The following is a 27,301-nucleotide window of genomic DNA, read 5'->3' as shown; positions in this document are numbered from 1 at the left end:
TAACTCATTGTTGCTACAAGTAGTGCTGTCTTGAGCACCCTTGTGTTGACAGGAGAGACCAGGTTCTTCTTGCTGACCCATGTAAAGAATTACAGGTCAGCAAATCTATTAGCGTACGGTCAGTTTATTAGTGACCCGTGGAAGAGAACGGGACTAGCTAGAGTGGGGGGGTGAAAGGCAAAAGTTTCAGGGCAAAGCAGGGCAGTAAAAGTAAGAGTGGTTGAAGACCAGGGTGGCCTGAGGCCAGGTGGGGGCCAAGAGCACCCAGAGCCTGAGAGAGAGAGAGAGGAGAAGAAAATTACATATTGATTACTGTGTAAATGTGGCGCCAGCTTTCCCGGGGCCATGTAACTCCATTTATCTTGCTCCAGACTCCACTTGTCCATCTTGTTATAAAACAAACTGTGACAGGAGGCAGTTAATTAAGATTGGGGCACTTTCCCAAAGTTATTTATGGGCTCTTTCTGTCATCAGGGAGCATCAGGGACTCCCTCATAAAACAGATAACGACCAGAGGTAGACAATTAAGTGAAGTTTTATAAGCTTCTTCTTTGGGCACCGGGGACCCTCTCCTGCATTCACGGCCCTGGGATGAAAGCACAGTTTCAAGGATTTCCCTCCTTCCTTGCTAACATGGTGTTTCTTGTGATGTTGGAACACCTGGCAATATTATCAAACCAGGCTCAGGACTACAGCAGGTGAGACATGTCTCCCTCCTCCTCCCTGCCTTGGTTTTCTATTCATTCTACTGAGTGATGAAGGCGTTTCCTGGCAACCAGGATGCTAGATGCAGGCCAGTAACAGTAGTGCAGTCTCGGAGCTCTTCCTCTGCTGTCTCCCACTCACTCGTACATGTGCCTGGGAACACAAAGCTAGGAAGTGGCGGAGTCGAGCTTGAGCCCAGGTGCATCTGATCAGTTCATTCTTTTTCACTCTGCAGACTCCCAGTCATCACCTACATGCTTAATTTATTGCATGGACACTGTTATAACTGTATTAATGGAAATATAAAATAGGCAAGGGGGTTGTTGATTTTTCTCCTAACAGGTCAACTCTTAATTTATACCCTTCTGTCTCCTTGTTTCTGTTTAAATATATAAATTATATTATTATTAATCCAGTATGGGCAATCATTTCATATACTGCATTTTTCATGCTGATGTATCCCCTAAATCAGGGGTCCACAGATTTTTTCAGGAAAGGATCAGTTGGTAAATACTTTAGGCTTTGGGGACCAAAGGGTCTCTTGTCACCTTCACAGGTCCACAGCTGCAGTGAGGAAGCTGCTGGAGACAGCACCTAAACCCAGGAGTGGGGCTGCCTGAGGTTTCCATTCCTAAGATGCTTGACCCTCATCTCCCAGAACCCTTGGAATTTCCCCAGGTGGGGGTTGGAAGGGGTTCTGGTGCTTTTGTTATGTTAATGGGGTGATTTTTGGACCCTACTCAAGGGTAGGGCCGGTTGCCAGATGGGTCAGTCAGATTAAAGGTTTGGAACTTCCAGTTCCACTCACCCTCTGGGGACAGGGGTTGGAGATTGAATTGCCAGTGGCCAAGGACTTAATCCTCACTGTGCAGTGAAGCCTCCGTGAAAACCCAGGAGAGCTGGCTGGTTCTCACTGCAGAGTTTCCAGGGGGAACTCACCTTGCATCTCTCTTCATCTGACTGTTGACGCCTATGCCTCAACACCCTTTTAATAACTTGGTGATCTCGTGAGTAAATGGGTTTTCTTGAGTTCTGTGAACTGTTCTAGCAAATCGAATCCAAGGATGGGCCGGTGGGAAACTGGTTTATAGCCAGTCAGTCAGAAGTACAGGCAACGACCTGGATCTGTGACTGGCGCCCTGAGTTGGAGGAGGCCCTTGGAGCCTCCAGTTTGTAGTTGGTCAGTCAGAAAGCGCAGGTAACCACCTGGGTCTGTGACTGGTGCCTCCAGTTGAGGGTGGCCTTGAGGCACTGAGCCCTTTTCCTGTGGAATCTGATGTACTTAGTGTCAGAGTTGAGTGGAGTTCTTAGACACCCTGCTGATGTCTGAGAATTGTTTGCTGGTGTGGGGAAACCTCTTACCCACATTGGAATTCAGTCTGGGAACCTTTCCAAACTGTGTTCCTATAAAACTTTCCCAGAAACAAGTATCAGGCCACAGTTAGCCCATGCATAGTAGTTTGCTGACCCCTGATAAATAATTTTAATGAAATCATAATATTCCTCTATTCAAGTTTTTTCAGTATTACAAACTGCTGTAATTAATATCATTCCTTCTTAATATTCTTAGAATAAATTTTCAGAAATGAAGGTACTGGTTCAAATGATTTATGACTTTTTTGTGGCTCTAAATTTTTTTTTTAAAGATTTTATTTATTTATTTTTAGAGAGAGAGGAAGCGAGGTAGAAAAAAGAGGGAGAAAAACATCGATGTGTTAGAGGAGCATCCATCAGTTTCCTCTTGCACGCCCCCAACTGGAGACCTAGCCTGCAACCCAGGCATGTGCCCTGAATAGGAACTGAACTGGCAACCTTTCGGTTTGCAGGTTGGCACTCAATCAGTCCACTGTGTGGCTCTAAAAATTAATTGCCAAATGTCTTTAAGAGACAAGTTTCAGTTTTTATAAATTACTACTTGAGAGAGTAGACTTTGATTTCAGTATGGATAAATATTATACCTAAAACCTTATTAGACATCTTTTTTGAGGATTTTGGGAAAAGCTTTTCTTCTGTCACTTTTAACTTTAAAACATAAAAAGTGTTAATCTATGTTATGGGAGGTAATATTTTTTTGTATTTGAATATTTATTAGGTATAGGTTCTATAATCTAATTTTTCTTAAATATTTAAGATTTACTTAACACATCTTATTTCAGTTTAAATGTAATAATGTTAGAATTTTAAAACTCACTTGTACTTTGATTAATTTTCCCTTAGTTTAAATTTCCTTGAACACTGTACTCCATTTGCAAATTTATTTAATTAACAGCACAATTATAATTTTAGTATACAGTATTTGATTTTCTTCCTCAAACATCTGACAAGTCACACTTAACAGACCTAATAAAGAAACTCTTCCTAAGTACTTAGATGTTGTGTATAAACTTAATAAGTCTACACTTACTGATTTAATCAGATTCCCTTATAAGTTTAATGTCAGAATCTCTTAAATTCTTTAAAACTTTAGGCGGACAAATGATCCAATGAGGATAAAATGTATTACCCCATATACTTTACCCTATCGTGTTGAACTCACCACATTAGCATTAATAATATAAGTTGTGGTTGATTTTAAAATCATGTTCATACTTGTTTGTATCAGTTGCAGGGTAACTTAAATAATTAAAGGCTACAAAGTATCGTGGCTGATTTAGGATACAGATAGCATAATTTTTTATTGCTTGATTGGATATAATGAAATTAACCATATTGAATATAGTGAACACATAATTGGCTTGTTACCTATATGTTATTATTGGAAATTTGTGTATTGCTTTTCTTTAACGTGACTCATACTATTTGCCCCTTTTGAATATCAATTTGGACGATGTCTTTCCAGAGAATTATGTTTTCATTTTTACATATGTTTTGTTTCTTGTTTTTCAGTGCTAAATTTCCAGCTTGAACAGTGAGAGCCCCTTTGAAACAGAGTCCTTTGTTTTATTCCCACTAACTCAGGCATATTTGAATATTGTGCTTTCTGACAACAGTAAGATATTCCAGGCCCTTCTTGAGTCCGCTGCCCCCCCTTCAGAAATGGAATCCTGATTTTTTTTAATTAATTAATTTTTTAGTGGAGAACAGTATTAGAGGTTACATTCTGAGTTCCAGATTATTAGTAATAGAAGTTGTGGCACTGCCACTAAGACCAATGAGAAAGAGAAATATTTCCAATTTAATTTCAGTGGTACAAAGTACTAAAATATTTTTAAATCAACAAGTCAGCTGGTCACTTAAGGTCTTTAACCAAAACAGTGGTTTCTCCACTGTGCTATAGGCACCTACTTTGAACATTTTTATGTATTTCTCCCAATATTTAACTCTGTCTAAATAATATGCTTTCACTTTTTTACTTTAGACAGCCCGTGTGCTATAAAATCTCTGGTGTTGACTCCCTTTAACACAGAAAGACATGCAGGCTCTTCCCTTGTCATGTTCCGTACGTGGCGATGTCCCAGTTTGTGATTAAATTTTAGAGGTTTGCCCCGAGCTGCCTGTATAGCCTGTGTCTATGCCTTACTTAGAGTTGTAGTTTCTCTTTAAGAAGGATAGAGGCAGCTTTTCTGTTTCACGGGAACCCTCTCCTTTCTGTTGCTGCTTCAATACCCACGGTGAAGGCGCAGAATAGGGCAGAGACGAGCACCAAAACAGGGCGGTTTGCCCATCTGCGTCGGCCGCGTTCACTAAAACAGTGTGTGTGTGCTGGCTTCAACACCATCCTTTCTTACTCCACACTCTAACTGTACTTAATGCACGGGAGGCAGGTTTTCCTTCTGGCTCACCTGAGTATCCATGTTTCTGATGTCCCTGCCTCAATGACCTATTTTGATTTTCTTGTGAACTATTAGACCTGTTTTTCAAATCATCAACACAACTTGGAAGTGCTCCTATAGCCCCATTGTCACTTCTCTGAGTTACTGTTTTTTGGTGGGGTTTGAGGGGTCACATTTCTCTTAATATATTAACCAAACCTCTCAGTTTGGGAAAACTGATTTACTCTACAAAAATAAGGAGTATCTTAAAATTACTTTTTAGTCTGATGGTTACATTTTTCTCCTTTTTTAGATATATTTTTGCCGTCATGGATCAGTTCGGAGATATATCAGAAGGTGAAGTGGACCATTCTTTCTTTGACAGTGACTTTGAGGATGCGAAGAAAAGTGAAAGTAACTCAGTTTTTGACAAGCAAAATGATAATCCTAAAGAGAGAATAGACAAAGACACAGAAAATATAAACTCAAAATTTAGACTGCAAAGAAACGAAAATTATCTTACTGAGAAAGGAAATGAAAGACAAGTGGTAATTCCTCCAAAAGAACACGAAATAGAAAATGATACACAAACCAGAAATGCTTTATCGTTGACCACTACTTCAAGATCAAAGAAATTGGGTGATGATGCTACAACAGGACGTAAAATACACTTGACCATTCCAAGTAGAATTCCCAAAACTGTAAAAGAAGCTGAAGATGATTACTACACAGATGGAGAGGAAAGCAGCGATGATGGGAGAAGACATGTCCGGTCCAAGTCAGCCAGACCATCCAGTCAGGTTAAAAAAGGCCTAAGTGGAAAGTATTCCAGAAGGAGTTCCTCTTCCTCTTTGTCCTCAAATTCAGGCACAGATTCTTCAGATGCAGACTCTGATAATTGTACATCTGATTCATCTCCATCGTTAAAGAAACATCTCCCGCGTGTAAGCCACTCGTCACCAAAACAGAAATCTAAATCAGTAAAATCAGGAACACAGCCTTCAAGTACTAAACCAAAAGTCGGTGACTACACCGAGGAATCTGAAGATACTGTGACAGATGTCACTCCTTTATCGACCCCAGACATTAGCCCTGTTCAGTCTTTTGAACTGGGCGCATCAAACGATCAGAAAGTAAAAATTAAAAGGCAAGAAAACGTGAGTCAGGAAGTATATGGAAATGTTGGGGATTTAAAAAATAATTTGAAATCGGCCAAAAAAGGAAAAGAAAAACATGGGGCCGATGTCACCCCCAAGTCCCCAGTGTTAGATTCCAGTTCAGACCACAGGCACAAACAAAAAGCCTTAAATGACACGATGGACCTGAACCATCTCTTGAAAGGTAATTTTTCCTTTTCAAAACTACGTTGAATTTAAATATTAAACTTAAAGGTATATTGAGCTTAAATATTAAATGCTCTGTGTTGATTTTCCTAATAGATAGGCTTTGTTGTTTGGGATAATTAATATCATAACTTTACTACAGATTCCAGTTTACCGTAAAAACAGCAGCAGTGTCGTCATTTACATCATTGCACAGCTAATCAACTAGGCCTGAAAATCACCTCGCACTCATCTTGTTGTTAGTGCCATACAAACTCAGAATGCCCAGAGGGGCCCAGTGGGTGAGAGACTGAGACGGGTGGGGCCAGCCAGAGTCTCCCACGTTTGGTGGAGACAGTGGCAGTAGATCTCCTTCACTTGTCCTTTAAGAAAGGCAACACCGCGGAGGTCAAAGTGACTGACCTGTCATCGTCACACCAGGGAAAGTGGCAAGAAGGCTGGCAGATGAAAGAACTCAGAGTAAACCGCAGGGCACCATTCAGAGTTTATGTTGAAGGGTAAAGAGCATTACCTGAAAATAATTACCTAATTGATGAAATTGCATGATTCAATTTTCAAATATAAATATTTTTAACTAGAATAATCTTTATTGTATTTCCATATCAATTTATTATTATCCACATTTCATTTAATAGGAACAATATATTTATTCCAGGAGGACTAAATTCCAGCTTCAGACTTTCCTTTGGACTTGTTTCTATAACTGAAAATATGGGGCTTGCAGGTTAGGTTTTAGGTCAGTTGAAGCATTTTTAAGTTGTAAGTAGAATTCTCTTTGTTTGAAATGTTAGTTGAAAGAATAAATCTTGAGCTTCATAATTTACATAGTGGTGAAAATGTAAGGGCGTAAATAAATTCCTTATTTGGTCAAATAACTCATAGATTGATAAAGTGATTTGGGGGCATTTTACACTTGTGATTATTCCCTCTTCTGGAGGTTTGCTTCTCCCTGTGTCTGAAACACAGGACTCTCACACTGGCCCTCACCACCTAGTGGCCAGGCCTCCACTCAATGTATCTTTCCTGATAAATGTTTGTTCAGCCTCTTAAAACTTTCAGGATTGAGACATTTTCTGTTGTTGCCCCTCTGCTTCTTCCGCTAACAACCAGAGTGATCTTTTAAAAAGCAGTCCCTACTAGTTTCCTAACTCTTCAGTGGGCTTACTCTTATATTAAAATAAAACCCAGATTCCTTATCATAGCCTAACAGCCTGGGCGTCAGTGATTCTCATCCCAGGCAACATGTTGGTGTCATCTGGAGAACTAGTGGAATGGATTGATAAAGCAAATATTGATGCCTGGGCCCCACTACGGGCTTTCTGATACAGTTGGTCTCATGTGCTGTTAAGGTTGATGAGAAGAACGATTGCCCTACATCATGTGGATGTTGCCTACATCTCTCCTTCCTCTCCTATTACTTTGCTCCGGTTGCACTGCCTCCTTACCATTCTCGGAACACTTTGCACTCACAGGGCCTTTGCACTTGCTGTTGCCCTTTGCATAGGCTGCTTCTGTGTCTCAGGTCTCAGCCCATAGTCACCTCTTCAGAGAGACTTTTTCTTAACATTCTATCTAGCATGAGCTTCATACCCTTGACTCCTACCTACCTCTCTGTCCCAAAAGCCTGTTTCCTTCCATCAGAATACGTATTAGACCCTGAACTTGGTGTCGTTTGTTTGCTTTTCTCTCCCCTTAGAGTGTGAGCAACAGGAGGGCAGGATCGTGTTCCTTACTAGAATCCCAAAATCTAGTGAGCGTTGGCACATATAGACAGTATCTGTCGACTGAAGGAACTATGAGGAAGCTTCTGAGCTGCACAGCTCTGTTAGGAAATGTATCTCATGTTTCACTGAAATTTGATTTTGTATCAATTACCCATTAGTCTTACTTAGATTTGCCATCTGAAATTTCATAGAATAAGTCTGTGCCTCCTTCTGCATTATAACCTTTAGTAAAGTTGATTAACATCCTTCTCTAGGGAAAGACTAATTCTTTGGCAAGCTATCCACTGTAACAATTTTCACTTAAAAAAATTCTTCTGGCCACTTTCCAGTCTATAAGAGCTTCTCAACTTAATATGCATGAAGTAGGTCATTTGGGGATCCTGTTAAAATACAGACTCTGGTTCAGGCTCTTGAGCAGAAGCCAAGGAGCGACATTTCCAGCCAGCCCACTGGTGACACCGGTACTGCTGATCCAAGGACCCCAGTCTGAACACCAAGATCCTAAAAAGGATTTGGTTCCGTGGAAAATGAACACAGTTGCCTCTCACTGTCCTCATCTAAGTTGGATGTGGACAGCCTATATATTTTTAAGTTTGAAATGGGAGAAACAGTAGTCACACCCAGAATCCCTCAGCAGTTTCTCCAAGTACAAATGAAGCATTGCAGTACTATTTCAGCAGGGACACTGAACACGCGTGTAGAAGGAAAGCTTTATTTGCACTGCTGCACAGCAGGGAGCCAGTAGGGAGCATGGTCTTAGTGACTTGCTGTTGCTAAGTGGCGCCCAGGGCTTTTGAAGGCACTGGAACAAAGGGGGCCTTGGCTAGTTGGTACCTCTGTGATTGGACTCCATAACATAACCATGCACAGATTCTGTGTAATAATGAAGTATTTCAAACACTAATGATGGCGGTTAGCCTATCGCATGATGTTTTTCTTTAGTTCTTCAAAATTACTCGTTCTCAGCTTACCCAGTGAAGCTTTTCAGATCCAAGAATATTTTTATACGTTTTCTTTATTTTTCCACATACAACCCAGCCGTGGACACGTGACCTGGAGATGCGTGCGTGGCCGTGCCTTTTCTGCACACAGTGTCTTCGCACGCTTTGTCACTTGCGACTGCTGCTGTGCGGACTTTCTAGGCCTCTGTCTCAACTGATTTCTTCACTGCCCTTTCCACTTGGAAGATAAATCCGCCTAATGGAAGGAAAATGATAGCAGTAATGCATATAACACATTTAAAAAATTGCGACATGGGACTGATTTCTTCACTGCCCTTTCCACTTGGAAGATAAATCCACCTAATGGAAGGAAAATGATAGCAGTAATGCATATAACACATTTAAAAAATTGCGACATGGGATGTGATCCTGTGGAGCAGCTGAGGTAGGGACACATGCTACATCATCTGAATGTAAACATGTGTCACTAGCTAAGTACAAAGGTACATAAAACAGTTTGTTGATCCAGATAATGAGTTTTGAGTAAGACATTTTGCAAGTCATCGCAGCAAACGCTGGGCGAGAGTGTTCAGTGAGGGATGCCTATAGCGAACAGTGTGAACGTTATTTATTGGTGTCGAGAAACTTCGTTAACAAGCTCATTAATGCTTGTAAATTTGAACTATGAAATAATAAGCATGTGAAACAAAGGTTAATAAAAGAATATGAAATCAGGTATCCCAATTAGGGCCAATTGGACTATGAAACAGTGTTGAATTTGGGTGAAGAAAATTCTGGAAGTGGAATCAAAATTTTAGGCTTCTAGCTTATCCACGTAACCCTGGACAAACAGCAACTCTTCTGTGCTCCATGTTTTTCGTTTGTAGGATGAGATGTTGATATATGTTGCGAAGGCCCAATTCTAAATTGAGATTTCTGGGGTACTATGAGAAGTATTAAAAGGGAACATCAGTGTAGACTAGTGTTACTAGACGTCTGACATTCAAGTAGACCTTGAAAATGTATTAGAATTTCTGAATATTGAGCCTCTTTTAGCTCAATTGGGTAGCTGATTTGGGAGATTTCCCACTCCTGCCCCAAGCCAGCCTTTGGCTATGTGAATAGCAAAAATGGGTATGGTCGGAATTGGTTCTCTGACCTTGAGCTGTAAGTCACTGCATAGGCAGAGAGAGTATTAGAAAGTAGAGGAAACAGAGAAAAAGGTTAGGCATTGGGCTATGGCCTGAATCTCTTATTTGGAGAGCCTTGAAGAAGCTGACGTGACCAGATTGGAGGGTGTGTTTCATGCACTGGTAGAGGTAAAACTAGGTCAGTCTGGGAAGAATCTGGGGCAGAGTGGAGGCAGTTTAGAAGCGCTCCACCTCAGGGGTTACTGCATAGATTCTGTATGAAATAATTAGATGCATCGTTAGGTGCTGTACCCTAAGAAGGAAAATGTAAGAGAAACAAAGGTGATTAAGGAAGAATTAATGAACAAAGAAATTGGTTAAACTTACTGCTAAACTGATACCAACACAGGAGGGAGTGAAGCAAACTGACTAAATCGAGGGGAAGATCCGGACCCCGTTAGACTCGGTGAGGAGGACAACGCCTGTACAGCAGTCCCCCTGATCCTCAGAGAATGTGCTCCCAGACCCCCGCAGGTGCCTGAAACCGGGGTGTTCTGAACCCTGTGTATGCTGTGCCTTTTCCTGTGTATGCACACCCGTGATACGGTTCACCTTAGAAACGGGCACAGTGAGCGATGAGCAACACCAACTTCATAATAAAACGGACCACTTGTAACAATGCACTGTAATAAGCGTACGTAAATGGCTTTGGGGCCATTAGTCAGTAAAGTAAGGGTGCCCTGAACACAAGCACCGCAGTACTGCCGCAGGTGATCGATCAGGTAACCCAGACGGCCACTGAGGAGTGTATACGGCGAGGGTTTACTGGCAAAGGGATGATCCACATCCCAGGGGTCAGCGTGAGATGGCAGCATGCTACTCAGAGTGGCACACGATTTAAAACTCAGGAATAGTTTATTTTCGGAATTTTCCATGTAATGTTTTGGACCCCAGTTGACCACAGGCAACTGAAACCCCAGAAAGCAAAACCGTGGAAGGGGAGGTATGGGGGAGTTCTGTACTGAGATTAGCTACGAGCACATCCACCCTTGCAGCATGTCTACCCGTCTGCTGGCAGGCCCGGCCGACAAGGTTCAGGGAGGTGAGCGGGAAATCCGAGATACCCGCAACATACACCAGGGACCTACTACCGAACTTTTGGGGAAAGATAAAATCAACAGAGGCACCAGACCCGTAGTTGAAGACTATACAGGGACACATGGTGAGAATCGGCTGTCTGCTACCAGGGCATTGAAAGATGTTCAAAATGTTAAATTCTGCCACTCTTCTAATTTTTAATTTTTTTATAAAAATGTGATGTTAACATTGGTTATTGTCAGGTGAATTAATAATTATCTTTCATTTTTTTTACTTTTTAACATGGTAAATATTGATAGATGTGCCCCACATAAGCATTCATTTGGGTGCGCAGTAATACTTAAGTATGTAAAAAGGCTTGAGACCAAAAGTTTAAGAACTTCTAGAAGAATGGACTAGAGTATATGATCTGTAGGGTTGTTGAGGAAAAAACATTTAGCACAGTCTTCCAAAAGGGGGGAAAATGAGAAAAAGGGAATAACAAAAGGTATTTTTTTTTTAAAGTAAGATTGTGGAAAAAGAGATCAAACAATTGAAGTGGATGGTTGTAACTTATCTGAAGAGACCATCAGAGGGAGTTAAAAATTTTAAATCCAACAAAAAATATATTTAAAATATTATAGAAAGGATGAAAAAAAATAAAGGCTTGAAAAATATGTCAGGTGGGTATTAGCAAAGAGAAAATAGAATTATCAATCATATTAGTACACAAAATAGAGTTCAAGGTGTGAAAAGCACTGAAAGGGACAAAGATGTAATGTTTATTTTACATTAATAAACTAACCAAATATACCAGAAAGATTTAAGAGCCATTGACTTGAAATGTATGATAAAAGCAAAACAGAACTGGATGATGAAATTGATAAAACCACAGTCACCATGGAAGATTTATAGATCAATCAGCCCCCCCCCCAAAAAAAACAAACAAACATTAACTGCCTGCTTGTGGGCTGCACTTGGTCCACAGATACTTTGTCTGTGACGCAACATTTTTTTAAGTGATGACGTGTCCGGGCTATTACTACATAATTACCCCGACACAGGCAGGCCTGGAATTGTCTGAAGGCTCGTTATCCCCATGTCAGGCGTCTGGGTCTGGGGTGACTTGAGCAGGACTGCTGAGCAGGGGTCCCGCGTGTACCCTCTCTGACCTGGCTTCCCCAAGCGGCAGCTTCGGGGTAGTTGGACTTCTTGCGTGGTGGCTCCAGTGTCTGAGTACGGTGTTCCGGCAGACAAGGCAGAAACCTCATTGCCTTTTATGACCTAGCCTCAGGAGTCACATAGCTTCATTTCTTCCACGTTCTATTGGTTTAAACGGTCACAAACCTTCCCGGGTTGAAGAAGAGGAGCACAGGCCCTCCCTCTTGATAAGTCTCATAACTTACGGACGTGTGTAAAACCTCTTCAGACCGTCCTCTGCCACACACAATAATTTACACGCATTCCTCCCAAATGCCACAGTACACTTCTCCTTTCAAAGATCCCCCAAACTCGAGATCCAGGGTCTAGAAGAGGTCCAAGTGCAGCTGCTCAGACATGGTTCCTCATTTCCTGTAGCCCTTTGAATACTTCGAGAATCTTCTGCCAGAAGGATTGGAAAGAAGTAGTTATATGTATGTATTTTTAGTCCTTGCCCGAGGATATTTTTTTCATTGCTCTCTAGAAAGAGGAAGGGAGAGAGAAACATTAGTGCTCGAGAGAAGCATTGACTGTTGGTGGCCTCCCATGAGCACATGGGACCAGGGTTCGTGTGTTCCCCAACAGGGTATCGAATCTGGAAACTGGTTACAGGAAGTACTCCAAACTAACTGAGCCACACTGGCCTGGGCCATCTGCTGTTACTATTGTGGATAAAACAAACCACTGATACTTTCATCATTCTGTGTGGAGACCTTAGCCCTGTCTGCCAGCGGCAGTAGGAGCCTGGTTAGATAGCCAGCCGGGTCCCTTTCGTTCTGCCACTGCCTCCTCTTCATAGCAGTCCCTCTAGGTTCTTCCAGCTCTGCTTGTCACCTGGTCTCAACCAGGGCCACCTGTTTTAGGTTTTGTTATGGTAACACCCCAGTTCCTGGCACCAAATTTTGTGTTAGTGACTGCTGCTCTGATAACACATCACAAACCTTAGAGAGGTGTAAGGCAGCACCCTAGGGTGACTCACAGGCCAGGATCACAGTCCCTCTGCACGGCCCCTCCCTCTGTGTGGTTTGGTTTCCTCACAGTCTGGCAGCCCCAGGGCAGACAAGCTGTGTAGGGCAGCTCAGCTCTGGGCCCAAGGACAAGAACTTCAGGGAGCGGGTGGGGGTGGGGGGTAGGGGTGCATCTTTTTTGCCTAGCTTTGACAGACGCTTTGGCTGCGTCATCCTGGTCCACGAAGTCACAAGCCTGACGGATTCAAGGAAGGGGACCGCAAGGATGTCACAGAATTTCTCATCTGAGAAGTTCACAAAGAAGACAAAGAAATTCAGTAAATTTAATTATTATTCCTTGAAATGTGACTTACATACCAGCTTATAAGTTCATATTAATAAAAAAAAACCTTTAAAAATCACTTTAAAAAGCAAATACCATTTTTTTATCATCTGACTTAATATTATTTTTACTTTTTTATTATTTTTTAAAATTATTTTATTGTTCAGTTACAGTTGTCTGCATTTTCTCCCCACCCCTCTACCCCACCCCAGCCAAACCCACCTCCCTCCCTTGCTTCCACACTCTCCCTTGGTTTTGTCCATGTGTCCTTTATAGTATTTCCTGAAAACCTTTCTCCCCACTGTCCCCTCCCCACTCCCCCCTGGCTATTGTTAGATTGTTCTTAACTTCAATGTCTCTGGTTATATTTTGGCAAATACCATTTTTTAAAATAGGGATCCTGACTATCCCTACAAGATGGATTTTTTAAAAGAATTGATATATGAATAAGATCTTAATATGGCTAGGGATAGAATTTTCAGTGGTAGCATTATACATGAATTTTTAAAGTGCCGCCTGTCAGCCTGGGTGAAAGGAGAGCTGATACTTCCAGCAGGTGGTGTTAGCTGACTTCAGAAATGGCCCTAGTGATGATGGCCACGGGCACTGAAATCCTGTAATAAGTTTGAACAAAATTGTTCCATTGAAAAAAATTAGGGAAAAGCAACATTTCATAAATATGTACATATTTATATAACTCCCTGAAAGCTTATTCAAGGTAAAAAAAATTAGATCTTAATTGGAAAAACTAATCGCTCATATACAGGGGTGTGCAAAAGTAGGTTTACAGTTGTATGTGGAAACAATTTATTCTTGTATTACTGTTTATTAATTGTATTATTTGTGTTACAACTATAAACCTCCTTTTGCTCACTCCTATATTTGTGGTTGCTTCCTACTGAAGCGTATGGCCACTTTAGAAAAACGTCATAGTACTACCAGGTATCAAAATACAAGCATTCCATGTACATACTTTGCCAGAGTTAGAAGGCTAATTTTAAAAATGAATTAGATTAAGTGTCCTTTTTAATTAATTTATTGTTATGGCCTTACTTACTTTTTAAAACTTTTAAAAAATGCCATTAAGAAATAGTTTTTAATTCCTTTTAGAATTTCATTTTAAAGGTTTTCATATGTGGCTAAATTAATCTAGAAACCTTAAATTCTACAAAATGGGCAGTTTTGGGAAGCACGATAATTATCTTCAGCACATCTGTATCTTTCTAAATGTGTTCTCATTCAGATTTTGTCCTTGACCCGGTGTTGTTTTCAACAAATTACCAACCATTAATTTCCTTATTTTTTCTATCAGGAAGCCCCTGCAATAAAGTTCTTATTTTTAAGTTTCTGTAATCTCTGATCATCTTCAGTTAAATGTGGAGAGTAGACTCAGTTTTCATGACCTTGGTTCAATATTTTATTTCTGTACCAGTCACATTTTTAGATGAGGGTTAAAAATGCCTCTCCCTCTTACCGCATTGTGCTTTTACCAGCACAAAGTGCTAAGCGAGCAGAAGAATTAACATGAAGGTACTCAAGTAAAAACAAGTGATGGTCACTTAAAAAAATATTGTGAGAAAAGTAAATGCGCCAGGATGTTAATCTGACATGATGTATTCATTTTTAGTATAGATTTAAGCAGAAACATTTAGCAAGCATAATAATTTTATAAATTTTTATGTGGTAATCATAGTATGCAAAATATTTTTCTTGGTTAAAAACTTTTTATACAGTCTATTCATGTTGGCTAATGTTTAGTCAGGAATGAAATGTTTGACTTTTACGGAAGTATTTGTTTTAATACCAATATTAAGATCATAAATCTTTTGTAGGAAAATATTTTCAGATTAAGTTGAAAGTTTCAGAATATGCTGAGTGTGTTTTTGCCATTTTCTAGCCATTGTTTCCATCAGTCATTGCTGAGGGCATTTTATTTTTAATGTATGCCTTCCAACAAATGCTGTCTAAATTAAGTATTGTGTTAATGTACTCAGCCAGAGGTTTCTGAGCTCCCTAACTAGTAAACTGCCTTAGGGAAACATAAAATTAACATGACTGAGGCACTTTCCATAAACCATACCTACCTTAGAACCAGCATCATGTACATTTCTTATTAAAAAGTTTCCATTGTTTTGTGTATAGCTATTCCCAAAGACCCCAGTAAGCATAAAACACTAAGTTGCCTCTGGATTTTTTCCTATACAATTGTAGTCTGGAAAAAATTAATATTATTTCATCCATACCTTTTCATGGATTAATGTAGTTTTCCTTTTTAAGAGTTAAAGCTTGTACCATCGTATTTCTGTACTACTTTCTTTAGACGTTTTTCCTTCTGTTCATTTCTGTAGCTTTCCTGGAATTGGATAAAAAGGGACCGCACAAACACCACTTCGACCAGCCGCAGCCTTCGGTAGCGCCTAGGAGAAACTACTCGTTCACCAGAGAGGAGGTGCGGCAAATTGATCAGGAGAATCAGAGGCTTTTGAAAGAACTGTCGAGACAGGCTGAAAAACCAGGAAGCAAAAATGTGATTCCTAGAAGATCGATTAGTCATCCCCCTAAGTTATATCACAGTGCTATCAACCGACAAAGAGAGCAGCAAAGGATTGAAAGAGAAAATTTGGTAAGTAGCTGAAATTTTTTAGTTACCAAAAAAAATGCATTTGTATTGATTTTAAGTCCAACTTACCAGAAACCCAAAAACAGCCCAAGCTTCAAACTTAATTATATAAAGGTGGGTTTAGATGTACTTTGCATGAAATACATGGTGAACTCTGAGCCTGTCAGGTACGGTATGTAGGGTTTTTTCCCAGAAAACTGTTTTAAGGGAACATTGAATGAAAATACTGAAAGCTCCATTTTCTCTGACTAGATCTGTTAAGTTAGTGCAGTACTACAGGAAGTGGTGTCCAGGTGTCAGATGTATGTATCTTCTGTAAAGTCACTGGCTAAACCTGTTTCACTGTATTGTATCCCTGAAAGCCAAAATGATGTATATGTCACTTATTTCGAAGAATAAATAACATTCTCATAGAGGTCAAATTTGGTGGTCTGCTACTTGAATTTATGAAAGACATTGATTGTTAAGAAACATAGTTACACTTTGATGTTATTCTAAGGAGTGTATATGGGGACTGTTCAAATCTTCACATCATATCAATTGCTTCATGAAACTCAGTTCATAATAATTGCTGATGTTTACTGAGCTCTTACTAAATTCCCAGCATTATTCTTAGTGTCTTCCAAATATTAGCTTATTGAACCCTGAGTGTAATTCTCTCAGATAGGTGCTGTTTTTATCCACACCTTACAAATGAAATAACCGAGCCCGAGAGGGTTAAACAGTCAGCCCAAGCACACAGCTAGTAAGTGGCTGACCCGAGATTCTAAACTCAGGCAGTGTCTTCAACTAAAATGAGATCGTTGGCACACAAATTCAGAGCTAAAATAATTGATAAATCTTTTACCTTCCTATCAGAAATATGGTATGTCTTCTCATTTATTCAAAGATTTCTTATACTCTACCTTAGTAAGGTAACTTGCTTCAAAACTACATATTTTTATGCTATTCTGCATGAAATTTTTTCATTACGTTTTCTAACTGCTTACTTTTGTAAACGTGACTTTTGTACTTTTATTGTAAAACAGCCACCTATCAAACCCTATGGAGAGCCCCATTGACTCTAACAGCACTTCATTGTGAGCTGATGTACTGCTTGCTGGGCTCTTCATAGTGAAAACACATGCACGTGCACACTTTTGTAGTCACTTCTGTGTCAGACGTCCTGCACAAGCAGCACCCATTACCTTATAATCCTTTTTATTTGCTCCATCCCCAGTGCTAGAGACCAGTTCATCAGCTGACAGTCAGGATGAGCAAGGCAGTTCTGCCGCAGGGCGCTCCCCCTGGCTGGTTAGCGATCAGGTGCTGCCAAGACTGCCGCAGTCCAAGACAAAGAAAGGCGACTGTGCCGCGAAGGTAGAGAAGGAGGGCGAAGACGTGTTGTACAGTTGGGCCCTCAGCCCCAGAGGTGACAGTGCACTGTTAACCTGTATTTCTGGTGAATCGATTTCACTGGTAGCTTCACCGCCTTTTCCCCGTCATTACCAAGGGAAATAAATCAGAGGAATAATGAAGAAAAAGTAACTTTATCCAGTAGAGGGCGTGCTTGCTACATGCAGACTCAACTATATTAGAACTTCATTATTTCCAACAGGGGGAGCCATTTTTTAATTCATGAATTTTGAAATATTCTTGTTAAGCCAGATTTTCTTATAACAGAGTACAAGAATAATCTTAGCAGAGGAGAAGGAGTTAGTAAGATAATTAGTGTATAATTTCACTTTACCCTGTAGTAGAAATGAGGTTATTTCATTCTTTTAAATGTTTGTTGGTTTCCTTAGCTGTGAAAGAAGAGAGGGGGAGCAACGGAAGCAAGATTAGGGAAGAAGTAACTTTGCTGCAGAAATGAATCAGGATTGGAGCCTAGAGCTCAAACAGAGTTAATTTATTTCCATTTCAAATCCAGAGAAATACAAATAAGTAGACATTAAAGTAGACCAAAATCTTTTCACTCAGGAGTTCCTGTGTTCAAATAAAAGTAATGCATATATAAATTTAGAAATATAGACTGTTCTTAGAAACATTAAATGAAAAATAAAATCTTCTTTTTCTTCTGTTCTTTGCTGGTCTAGAGGAGTAATTTTAGAGCTCTTAGAATGGGAACACTATTAAAAGGGGGAGTGATACATTGTCACAAGGATGAAAATTTATAGCAGACCTCATACCTAGGGTGTGTGTTAGTCTGTTGAATAATCAGTACCTTTGTTCTCAGAACTTGAAGTAATTTATGATTCATTCAGTCTGGTCCTTCTCTGCTTTATTGTCTGATGTCTCCTTCCATAAAAGAAATAAACCTGATGATAACTAAGTGTGACTCCAGCTGTAGTCCTGATTTTCTCTGACTGTGGGACACTTGTTACTCTGATGTCCTTCATGGTCTCAGCTTTATCACTTCAGAAACAGTAAAGCAGTTCTTCTCTGTAGAGAACTCCAGAGATCACGAACACGTTGTTTATTCATTCACTTGTTCTAACCTCTCTGCCTCTGAAGACAGGATTTAGGCGGGGCTGCTCTTCTTTCCAAAAAGAATGATACTTCCAAGATTAAAAAAATGAAATATTTAGACAAGTTATTTTGAGATTCATTATTAGAATCTGAATTGAGTAGCAGTTCTAAGATTTTGTAAACCATAAATTGAAATATAAGTAACCATTCTAACCATTTTTCAATTCATCAAACAAACATTTAATTGTGAGCTATGTAAAATACTGGAAGGAATAGAAAAATACGTACTTAAAATACCGCCCTGTCATGTAATTTATAACGTAGTGGGGAAAGTATACGGTTGCGTGTCAAACAACTAACAAATAACACAAGCAGTGTTACTGACAGCATTAGTACTGAGTAAGTTACCACCGCACGCCAGGCACTGTCCTGAGCACGTGATAGGCACTGTCTCACTCACCGCCCCAGACTGTCTGAGGTCTATTGTTAACATCCCCGTTAAGTTACTTGATCAAGGTTACACTGTCAATGGCAAAGGCAGGATTTAAACCCAAGTCTTTCAGACTAAATAACTTACATTTTTTATTCCTCTATTACAGGTGTTCACAATATTTTGAACTATCATTTTTAAGTTTTCTCCAGGAGTTGTAAATTGATGACTGAACTAAAATGTGTATACTTTTTTTTATCCTCCCCTGAGGACATTTTTTCATTCCTTTTTTGGAAGAGAGACAAAGGGAGAGAGAGAAATACTGATGCGAGAGAGAAACATTGATTGGTTGCCTCCCTTAGGTGCCAGGACCAGGGATCAGTCCTGGCACCTCAGGGAGGGATGAACCCAGGGATCGCCTGGATCAGAATCAAACCTGCGACCTCTCGGTTGTGGGCCGATGCTGCAACAGGCTAAGCCACACCGGCCAGGGCTGAAATGTGTATACTTTTGCTTTTAGGGTTTGAACTGTAATCAACACTTCATAGTTTGATATTGTTCCTACAAGCAAGAGCTATTTCTGTCTGAAATCAGTCATTTAGCTTTTGCTCAGCTTATTAAGGTAGGGCCCGCAGACTGACAGGTGTGGTCCCGTGTGACTTGGACAGCTGAGCCCAGTCGTGTTCACTCCCCAGGTTTTGCATGCAAACTTGACAAGTGACATATCAGGACTACAAAAGGGGTGTGTACTTTTTGCCTTATTGTCAAATTATTTCAAAATTGATTTCGAACATATTACTTTATATGTTTTACATCTGACGAGTAAGCATTGCAATTTTCTTAAAATTTAAAAATATGCATCTAACCAAATAAGTAAATTTACGAACTTAGGAGTTTATTTAAAAAATACTGAGACTTCCACCAGCAAACAAAACAAAATTAGTAGGTAACGGAAAATATCAAGTTTTCTTTCTCATGCATGCCACTCTGTAGTTAATAGGATAATTAGGTGAAACAGTAAATTTTGCTCCACCCAGTGAAATACATTGACGATGTGATACATAAGAAGTTTCTTACTCAGAAACTTCTAAGCTATAAATGTGTTACACATGCAACAGTACTCCTTTCCCAACTAATTTATAAATTACATGATAGGGACGTATTTTATATTTTTCTTATATTTCCTCCAGTATCTTACATAGCTCATAGCAGTTACAAACTGTAGAGAAAGAAGGTACAATCTTAGGAGGTTTTGTCACTTAAATTGTACATCTCTCTCTACAAAGACAGACAGTGTTGTGAGGGAAAGATCACAGACTTGACAGAGGGAGCCATGTGCAAATCACAGCTCTCAGCTCAGCAGAGAGACCCACCAGCACAGGTGGGTAAGGCTCCCCGAGGAGCAGGCTCTCTCCTGGCCTCTGAAGGGGAAGACTGGGGGAGGGTTTTCCGTGCCAGAAGAGTAGCTGGCAGGCCATGTTCCCACAGTGCTGTCTGCTTCCTCGTGTGCTCCACTCCTCTGCCCTTGTCTCCAAGCTCCGTTTATTTCCATAACACCGTCCTTCTCTCCCTTCTCCCAACAGTCCTCCCCCTGAAAATTTGACTCTACCAATATCCCTTCCTTCTCGGGGGCTGCTCAGAGCACTGATAATGGAACCTCGGACTAGAAGGGCAGGGGTGGAAATGCTAAGAGCTAATCACTGAGTAGAAAAGAGGCTCTGAAAACACTTGGTGTGGTGGTTCGCAGTGACGTGCGTGTACTAAGTGCCACTGAATGGCATGCTTGAAAATGGTGAAAGTGGCAAATTTCATGTCATGTGTACTTTACCACAATATAAAGAAAACTTAAGTTGGAGAAGGAAAAAAGATTGTGCAGAGGGAAACTTGTCCTATGATAGAATAGCTGAGGCCGATATTTTAATGTGAATCTTGGTACAGAACATAATTCTCCTTTCAGGTAAAGTTCAGTGTCCTACAGAGAAAGTTTAAATCAATAAAGAAAATAAAAAAAGACAACCATGGATAAATCCCCCAATCCATTGGTCTACTTAAATACTGTTCCTTTCTCAACGATGCCTGGGGCAAAGCAAACAAAAGAAAGAAATTGATTTCTAATTTGTGAGGAAAGAAAATAAAATCAGGAACATCATACATTGGACTCTTACTGAATGCTATTAAAATACCATGTTATGCTATATTGTGTTGCCTTGGCTAGTTGATTTATGTATGCTTTATGTGCTATAATAGTTTATTTGCAGACTTGACAGCAAAAACTTATTTCTCAAAGTGAATTCTGTGCAGAATCTCTGGGATATAGAACAGACCATCAGAAAGCATGGTTAGGCTGGCAGAGCGAGGGGCGGGAGAGCCCTGCCCACTGGCCTTTGCTCAGTGTCGCGGTCACCCTGCAGCCCCCACTGCTGTCTGACCAGCTGGAGGGTGTATAGCAGTTGCAATAAGTTTATGGTCATTTCTGGGCTCTTACTTAGCATTATTATTCCCATTATGTCATTTCTATGAGAAAGTCAGGTTTAGCATATTTCAACTTGGAGCACTTTTTCTAGAATTGTGACCTGATATGAAAGAGAGATGTGCCTGTAATCCGTTGTGAAAACTGCTGTGGAAACCATTGTGATTTGGTAGCTGCAGAGCAGGGCACAGCCCTTCGGTTTTCCTGAAAGTGTGTTATTTGAGATACTTTTTCACATAGCATGCCAACAGTGATTTAAAGCCTTTGTTATTTCATGAATTTCAGGCTGTAAAAATAGTTCTTCTTTTGGGAAAATATCGCTGTTTGTCTGACATTGACTTTCGAATTGATTCTCTTTAAATGAAGGCTTTATTGAAGAGGCTTGAAGCTGTGAAGCCCACCGTCGGCATGAAGCGCTCCGAACAGCTGCTGGACTACCACCGCAACATGGGCTATCTCGGCGCCGCACCGTCCTTGAGACGAGTGCGGTCGACGCTCGGCCAGTATAGCCCACTGAGTAAGCATCTTTGAAGTGATTCTGTACTCGTTTTTATCCTTTTTTAAAAAATACAGCTTCTGTCCTTGTGATAGAGCTTTAAAATGCTGACTTGTAGAATGCATTTGATGATTTTTCACTGGCAGGCTTTGTTTTATTTGTGTTATTTCACTTAATTTCAGGTTTCATTTACAGCAGGGAATGGCAGCACAGGAAGGAAACCAGGAGAAGGAACAATTGAAAATATCAGTAGTCTTCTTAGATAATGGAAGAGAGACTTTTAATAACTTCAATATATTTATTAAAGGAAGAAGTGAACAGATGTGCTGTTTAAAAATTGCCGAAACATTTTCCCTAGCCAGTTAAGAATTATTCACATCTTCAGCCCGTGTACATGCTTTGTCTTCCTCGCTGAGGAACGAAAACAAAGATTAGCAGTCAGTAGAGGCATCAGGTGTGATCCCTCCGGATGCTCGCTGTGTGCTCAGCGACACATCTCGCTCATCAGTGGCGTGTCCCAGAGAGCATGGCGCGGGGCGGCCACCCAGTGCTAGGATGTGCGGCACTCGGGAGGGCCAGACCCCTGCTGGTACAGAGGTCTGCGCTCTTACTTCCTGTGCGTCCCAAACTGGGGACAGTGGAAGCCAGAACCGGAAGGAGGTTGGAGCCACCTCCCACGCCACAATCCCCAGTGCTCCCGGGAGTCTCAGTCCAATGACTGGTAGCTCCACTCGCTCGTTCTCCCCGCGCCACTCCCTGGGCACAGCGCCTGAGACGGGGCTTGTTCCAGTACCTCACGCGTAGTGCTAGGTCTTGCGTGTGGTACATTTTTCTGAAAAAATGTATAAACGGTTGTATAAAAGGTTTTTTTTTTCACTGGAATCATATGATAAGCTTTTTAAAACATTTATTCCCGCCCCAAATCTGCTGAATCAAAATCCCCTAGTGTAGAATCTGGGGATGTTTGTTATTTTATTTTTCAAGCTCCACAGGGAACTCATGTGCATTTCTGGTTGAAAATTCTATTGGATTAAAAACACACATGAAATTGGAAAGAAAAATTTAGTTTGGACTTAAAATTAGGAAGTTTATCTGATGAAGATTTATGTATTTAGCTTAAATAATTCAAAACAATTTCTCGTTGTTTGTGTGTTCTCAGGGGGAGCGTCCAGGACATCTAGTGCCACCAGCGGTCTCAGCTGTAAGAGTGAGGGAGCAGTTCTTGACGCTTCCCGGGGCCTGTTGCTACGACCTAAGCCCCCCAATGTTCGTGCAGCTTGGTTATAAAAACTTTTCACTTTACACCTTGTTCATCAGATTCTTACTGAAGTGCTTTTGTGTATTAGTGCAATTCTCTGTGTAAGCATCTGTAATAACTGTTTTAGGAATTTTAAGTTGTACAACAGCGAGTTGTAATTTACTGTAATTCAATGCACAATTGTTTTCAAAAAACAATTCAATGTAAAATCAGTGTTTCCTATGAGAATGTATTTACGGAGACGTGTGTGTATTTAGTAGAGAGCGCACGTATCTTGTCTCAGCACAGGCAGAGTCAGCGGTCACACGGACAGAGCAGCTGTGAGGGGTCACTGCACGTCGGACCCAGGGTGTGAGCTGTACGGGCCTCGCTTTATTTTATTTTCATTCCTCACAAGCTCCGAACTGTGAGCACAACTCCTAAAGTTGGCTTTTTTTCTGTTTGCTTCAGGATTTAGGTGCTATGGCTCATAACTTGACTATAACACTTTCTTATTAATGAAACAAATGTTGAAGTTTGCTTTCATTGGTGGAGCTAATTTACTGGGGCAGTCCTTGACGATTCTCCAGAGACATCTGCTACCTCTGCGTAAGTGCGCTGAGTTAGATCTTAGAGTTTAATCCGCCGTTCCAAACCACTTCAAACTAGCGTTAGAAAGTTCCATGTAGAAGCTTCTCTTTCCTGTTGTTGTACATTCGGTTGAAGTACTATTAATGATTCTGAGAAGTGAGGGAGGCCTTAGCGCTACAGTCTGTCTGTGTTGTGAGTATTTTGTACAAGGAAACAGATCATCATAAGCAAAACCAAATATTTTTTGAATCAGCAAAACAGCACCACCAGTTCGAAGAGCCGAGAAGTCCATCCTAAGTTGTGTCAGAAGTGCTTTAAGTAATACTGTTAACAAGTTGTGTTATATTTAGTGTTTATTGTATTGTATTAAGTGTATATGGAAGTTAAGAAAGAAACATATTGTCTCACAGCTTTAGAAATTCCAGCTAGTGTTTTCAAGGGCTGGAAAAGAAAACTAAAACATAAACGATAAAGGGGGGCAATCACATATTGTTGGGGCTACTTTAAATGTCTGCAAATTTTCTTGTTTCTTGGTTTGGGCTTACAGCTTGAATCCTGGAATGTCATTTTTGCTAGTTCCACTTTAAAGTCTTCCTAATCTTACTGGAGTAGAAAGGTATAATATAGTTGGCTTTTGAAATTAAAATTGTTCTTACTGTTTTATACAACAAAGTATATCTCAGCCATGGTTGCTTCTGCTGTTCTAGTATCACTGTTTTTCATCACTGGCCTTTTCACTGTATCCTTAGAATGTCTAGAAAGTTTCCATATTGAATGCCAAACCTTTTTTCAATACGAATTTTAGATCTGGAGCTGCAATACAAAGATTTGCGTTTTCTGGGTTAAAGCAGGCTCTATAGCGTGTATGCAGAAAGCCAAACTGCATTTTACTGACATCATCTCCACATTTCTTGGACTTAGTCAGTGTTGGTCCACAGGCTGTGTTCAGGGTGGGGCGTGTGGAGTGTGGGAACAGCGGGACTAGCAGATCCCGTGAACACAGCCTGGCTGGGGTTGCTCTGCTTCCTTCTTCGGGCTCCAAAGGTGGTTCATCATTACGTGATGCCCTGTTCTGGCAAACAGGTTTTTTCATCCTTTAGTGTTCTGCTTTGTGTGGAAGCTCTAGCTACACTGGTGCAAGGTTTTATTTGTTAACTTACTGTACTTTTAATGTTTGTATAACCTGTCGTTACGGGGAAGTAAGATAATGCTGAATATAAAACCTCAGCATTTGAACATCTGTCTAGTAGTGATTAGCCAATATTTAAAAATTGATTTTAAGTTATTAGGGAAAAGTATATGTCAAACCTTTTAATGTTCTAATGGCATTAGTCTCTGAACATCGTATATGACCCTTGCCGTGTGTCAGGCACAACACACAATCTCATAGGTAAAGCTGTACTTCGACTTCAGACACGAATGTGATGCCTTTAGTTTTACTGCTTTGACAGGGGAGGGGCATCTAAATATTACTAACAGGACCTCGGCTTGAAGAAAAAGTCAGGAAGAATATTCATTTCTTCAAAGCAGAATTTACAATTCTGTTGTCAGGGTTACTTGTGTAGAGTATAGATAGAAGGCTAGTAATTGACTAATGTGATGTTCTCTCACGCGAGTCAGGGGACTTTGAAGTTATGGTTTAAGGGGCATTTTTATGAAGGACTCGTAATTATACTGTTCTCACTGTCAAAAACATAAAGAGTGAAGGATCGTCTCGCACTACTTTGTACCTTGCTTGTATTTGTACCTTACTGTATCTACTTTGAAGATTTACTTCTGCAAGTAGAAACAATACTAATTCCAAAGTCTAAATTATTAGGCAAGATTCTTATTGAGAGTTATTTTCCTACCTGTCACATGTTAATGTTGCCTCCTTTTTGATAAGATTCTGTGAAAGATTTTGAACTATTAAAAATGCTTCCTAAGGGATAGCTATTATCTCGGGCTTCCCCTACTTCCTTTTTTCACTCTCCATAAAAAGCTACCTTCTCAGCTACTACTCCAAATAAAATTTTCCTGGTTTGCTTATAATTATAGTGTAATGCAGTTGTTTTCAACCCATTAACCCGAATGTCCAAAACGCACACCTGGACAACTTGCAAAAGAGAGGTGGTCGTGAGGGCTACGATCGTGTGCCTCTCGCCTCCAGGCGCAACCCTCCGCCCTGTGGGAAGTGCCGTGACCGATACTATGTTCGAGACACAAGTTTAATTTACTATATTTTGATAGTCACAAATGTTTAATATCGTAAATGCCAAAGTCTTTACCTATAAATGATTATGTAACATCCTAGAAAATGTGCTTAATGCTAATGACCGCTTTTACTGCCATGAATGAAGGTCAGCCAGAAATGAAAGAGCAGTATGCCTTTTAAATTTCCCAGTCCGTTGTAATGTGTTGTAGTCATCGAGAACCAGCTTGGCATAGTGAAAACAGAAATAAAAGAATTAAACATAACTGAGTTTTGAGACTGCGTTTCTCTCTCAAATACATGGTCTTGTTCCCAGTGAAAACTTATGATAATAGTCTTTACGCGCCATGCAAGACTAAGAATTGGTGAAAATGAAAAGGGAAGGAGGGTATTAGTTATTTATAGAGTTTTTAAAGAGTTTGCTTAAAATCCCGTTCTAAAACAAGTTACCTGATTTCCGTAAAATTGTTACGATGCTGCAATGGACACTTTGTTACAGATTAAAGGAGTGTCTTCTAAAAGTATGTTACTTACCTCAGTGTTTCATATGTGTTGTGAGTGATAAGAAATACTCATTTTAAAACTTGCTGTTCAGGCATCAATTCAGGAACTAATATGTCATTTTACAATAACTTAATGAGGGTTTTTTCCTATGAGCCTAATTTCATATTGCTTTATAAGATAGTAAAAGAATTTCGATAGTCACCAAAAGATGATTAAAAACTGGTTCTAAATGTACAGCATGCATCTTACAGTGACAGTCTTCAAAAAATCACACCACATTTATTTCACGTATGGGGGCGGTGGCAGGTCTCCAGGTTTGGAGGGTGACTTGTTTTCGTTATTTCATTGAGAATCTTTATATTTGATAAAAAATATACAGCATCCTAAGTAAATATATCTGTTCCCCATGCAGTTATGTATACTAACTAGAAAACCTACTGAGAAGTTTTCGTTTTAAATTCCCTTTTGGAGACTATGAGAGGGACTGGTCCAGGAGAATGGGGCATCTTGTAGATTTTGTTGTTGTCAGTCTAGGTGATACAGAAATACAGAAGAGGGCACCACGCATGAGTGTGCAACCCATGCAATGGCCCAAAGCAAACCCCCGGCACCCCACTAGAATACCCTTCCCGCATGGGAACCACCCGGTCCTGGGGGCTCCCTGCCAGCCGTTACTCTCTCTATCTGCCAAGAGGTAACTGCCGTCTTCACTTTTAACACTGCAGTATCCTTTGGTCTGGGTTTTTTTTAATGTCTTATGAATGGAATTACATCCTTTCATGCCTGGCTGCTTTTGCTGGACCTATTTATGTCTGTGAGATGTTTCCACGTTGTCCCGTAGCTGGAATTCCTTCTCACTCCTGTATAACTAGTCTGACTGTACTATGACTTATTTATTCGCTTTGTGGTTTATGGTCCTTTGAGGTGGTTTCCAGGTTTCAACTATTACAAATAACGACAAGAAGACTTTCAGAGGCGTGCCCTGAGTACCTGTGCATGAACTTTAACTGGGCATATTCGTAGGAGTGGAGTTGCTGGGTCATAAAACCTACATAGTTAGTGGAGAAAGCTGGAGCTCTCCAAAGCATGTACCAGTTTGTTCCCGCAGAAGTGCGTGTGTTCCTTGGTTCCTGTCGCTCCATGTCTTCACAG

General features: G+C 40.4%; 1 protein-coding gene across 3 annotated transcripts in view; it reads left to right on the top strand.

The window, feature by feature from the left end:
• CFAP97 (cilia and flagella associated protein 97) overlaps positions 1–26,862 on the top strand; it is a 29,628-nt gene extending 2,766 nt beyond the window's left edge. For all 3 annotated transcript variants that reach the window (XM_024562794.4, XM_045197149.3, XM_024562795.4), the window contains exons 2-5: positions 4,771–5,798; positions 15,511–15,785; positions 21,497–21,647; positions 22,786–26,862. In XM_024562794.4, the coding sequence (XP_024418562.2) occupies positions 4,787–5,798; positions 15,511–15,785; positions 21,497–21,647; positions 22,786–22,913 (1,566 nt within the window). In that variant the 5' untranslated portion in view covers positions 4,771–4,786 and the 3' untranslated portion in view covers positions 22,914–26,862. The remainder of the gene's footprint in view (positions 1–4,770; positions 5,799–15,510; positions 15,786–21,496; positions 21,648–22,785) is intronic.
• Positions 26,863–27,301: the final 439 nt, after the last annotated feature.

This window comes from Desmodus rotundus, chromosome 13 (genome assembly GCF_022682495.2).
Source record: "Desmodus rotundus isolate HL8 chromosome 13, HLdesRot8A.1, whole genome shotgun sequence".
In the NCBI taxonomy this organism is placed as follows: domain Eukaryota; kingdom Metazoa; phylum Chordata; class Mammalia; order Chiroptera; family Phyllostomidae; genus Desmodus; species Desmodus rotundus.
Note: the sequence above shows the minus strand (reverse complement) of the source record. Positions and strands in the feature narration are given on the sequence as shown.